The 2,699-nt window shown below is 40.1% G+C and overlaps 1 protein-coding gene across 1 annotated transcript in view; it reads right to left on the bottom strand.

The window, feature by feature from the left end:
- IL23R (interleukin 23 receptor) overlaps positions 1-2,699 on the bottom strand; it is a 43,648-nt gene that overhangs the window by 14,234 nt on the left and 26,715 nt on the right. The window contains exon 6 of the mRNA XM_012801638.1: positions 2,346-2,502. Within this exon, the coding sequence (XP_012657092.1) occupies positions 2,346-2,502 (157 nt within the window). The remainder of the gene's footprint in view (positions 1-2,345; positions 2,503-2,699) is intronic.

Consider the following 2,699-nt stretch of genomic DNA (forward strand, 5'->3'; position numbering starts at 1 on the left):
ACTGGCTGTGGTTGCACCTGTGGTTCTATATGTGGTTCTGCCTCTGGTTCTGGCTGTAGCAGGTATTTCTACATTGTACATACCAAAAACCTTGCATTGCTTTTACAAACAGAAAAAAAGATGCATTTGTGAAAAGATTTAACATTAGCATTTTCCCTAACGCGCTTTGTTCCTTGTTACCGTGTCTTAGAAAGGAATTCGTACCAAGAAAATGGTACGAGGTTCCTCCTAGCTAACATGTTAAATTTGGATAAATGTACGTTTTCAGAGATACTTAATTTTTAGCTGGTGTTTTCACCCCTTCAGTGATTTTTTTCTCCTTAGGAAACAGACTGTAAATTCCAATTAGTGTCTGGGGTGTTCCTTTCCACCTGATGTTTAAGATCTTTATTTTTATTTTTTAAATTTACTTATGTATGTATTTTTAGAGATGGGTCTTGCTCCGTCATCCAGGCTGGGGTGCAGGGGCTGTATCATAGCCTGTTGCAGCCTTGAACAATTCTCCTGCCTTGGCCTCCAGTCACTGTCTCAGAAACGAGCTCATGTGTAGTGAGGATTAAGACTTAGACTTTCTTACTCCCTTAGAGCACACAGATGATAAGAGAAAAGCAACCTGGGAGTGTGAGTCTGTGCATGTTTATCCCTAGAGTCTGAGAAAGCAGCTGACACATCCAGTTTCTCAGAAGAAACATTTACTAGGGGCTTAGAGATAGAAGCCACGTTCTGGGCTGCTGATCTGCTGATTATCCCCGGTTTTGGGAAAGGCTCTAGATTTCTACTTCACCTACTATAGTAAGTCTTGCCTGCATGAAGGTCAAAGCAACCTTGAGCAAACATCCTGCCCTGGGACAGTCACTCAGCACTCTCACCCTGCCCTGAGGGGTCCAGCTCAAATGTCCTCACAGTCCTTCCCTGAAATTAAAGACTAATTTTTATTTTATTTATTATTATTAATTTTTATTTTTTTTTGCAGTTTTTGGCTGGGGTGAGGTTTAAACCTGCTACCTCCAGTATATGGGGCCAGCACCCTACTCCTTGAGCCACAGGCGCTGCCCTAAGACTAATTTTTAAAAAGGAAAACTGGCACTGAGTATTGATAATGATTTCCTTAATTACATGTTTCTAAGTTTTGGGCAGGATGGTGCTTTTTTAGCTGGTCAGGCTCCTTGCCCCCAACTTATTTAGGAGTCATCAATATTTAGGTCTATCAAAGCACTTCAGAAACTTAAAATACAATTCCAAGATGTTATGATAATCATGTTATTAATACTGGAATTATAATTAAGTCTTTTAGTTCTGAAAAAAATGTAAATCTATTGTATACGCTACCTACTGGTAGGACGCCACCTCAGCAAATGGGACCACTATGGAGTGAGTATGAAGACAATTACACGAGATTCACTTTACTATTTGCTTACAATTGAACTCCGCTTGGCTAAGATATTATTGAATGACAAGAGTAATGGATATAAAATCAAACTAATAATATTAGGACAGCAAAATATCTAGGACAATAGATCGGCTACATCCTGTTGTTAGAAAGAGAATTAATCTCAGGTTTAAGAGTTTTAAATCCTTCTGGCTGCTTTGCCTGTGATTTGATTTGCACCTCTGGTTTATTTTATCAGAGTGGTCTAAAGAATTTAACATAACTCTTAATACTGTTTTTCAAAATAAGGTCTTAGTTTTTTATATTCCCAGGATATTTGTAAAAAACACTGCTCTTGAAAAACCTGCATGCCTGCTGCACATGGGCTCAGACCCTCTGGGAGCAGAAACGGGGCACGTGCATCTTTTTTTTTTTTTTTTTGAGACAGAGTCTTGCTATGTCACCCTCAGTAGAGTGCCCTGGCGTCATAACTTACAACAACTACAAACTCTTGGGTTCAAGTGATTCTCTTGCCTCAGCCTCCCAGTAGCTAGGGCTACAGGTGCCTGCCACACACCCAGCTATTTTTTGGTTGTAATTGTCACGGTGGTTTGGCAGGTCTGGGCTGGATTCAAACCCACCAGCTTCTGTGTATGTGGCTGCGTCCTAACCGCTGAGCCACAGGCACTGAGCCAGTGCGTGTGTATCTTGAACAAGTACCCTGGATAATTCTTATGCTCAAGAATGTTGGAGAAAAATCATATAAATTGTAGTCAGCCTTACAAAACCATAATTTAAATGTTACCATCTGCCCCATAGAATAGTTTTGCCAGTTTCAGTAGACGTCAAGGAGGAAAAAAAAAAAAAAATATATATATATATATGTATATATACATGTATTTATATTTATATACTTAGAAAAGAGACATAGGTGAAAAGAAAAGCATAAGAGAATAAAATGTGTAAATACACTCACCTATTTCAGGTGTTTTGTGAAAAAAGGGCAAACTCCAGGGCTGCCAGAACCTCCTGCCTGCTTCTCGACATCGCACTTGAAATGCGTACTTAGTGTTCGGCTCCAGGTAGAATTCTGACTGTTGCACATATGTAAGATTGGTGTCAAATTTTTTAACCTAAAGTGGATGAATGACAATAAAACAGTGTGGTTTAAAACAATTATCCCATTTAGTGGAGATGTAGGGCACACCCTTACGCCCTGGGGCCTCTTCCAGATCCTGGGAAACAAACAGGAAGGGACCACTTCATAGAACCCACCCTGGGAAACACACAGGAAGGGACCACTTCGTAGAACCCACCCTGGGAAACACAC

Source organism: Otolemur garnettii, unplaced genomic scaffold, assembly GCF_000181295.1.
Source record: "Otolemur garnettii isolate 467f Iridium unplaced genomic scaffold, OtoGar3 scaffold00010, whole genome shotgun sequence".
In the NCBI taxonomy this organism is placed as follows: Eukaryota; Metazoa; Chordata; class Mammalia; order Primates; family Galagidae; genus Otolemur; species Otolemur garnettii.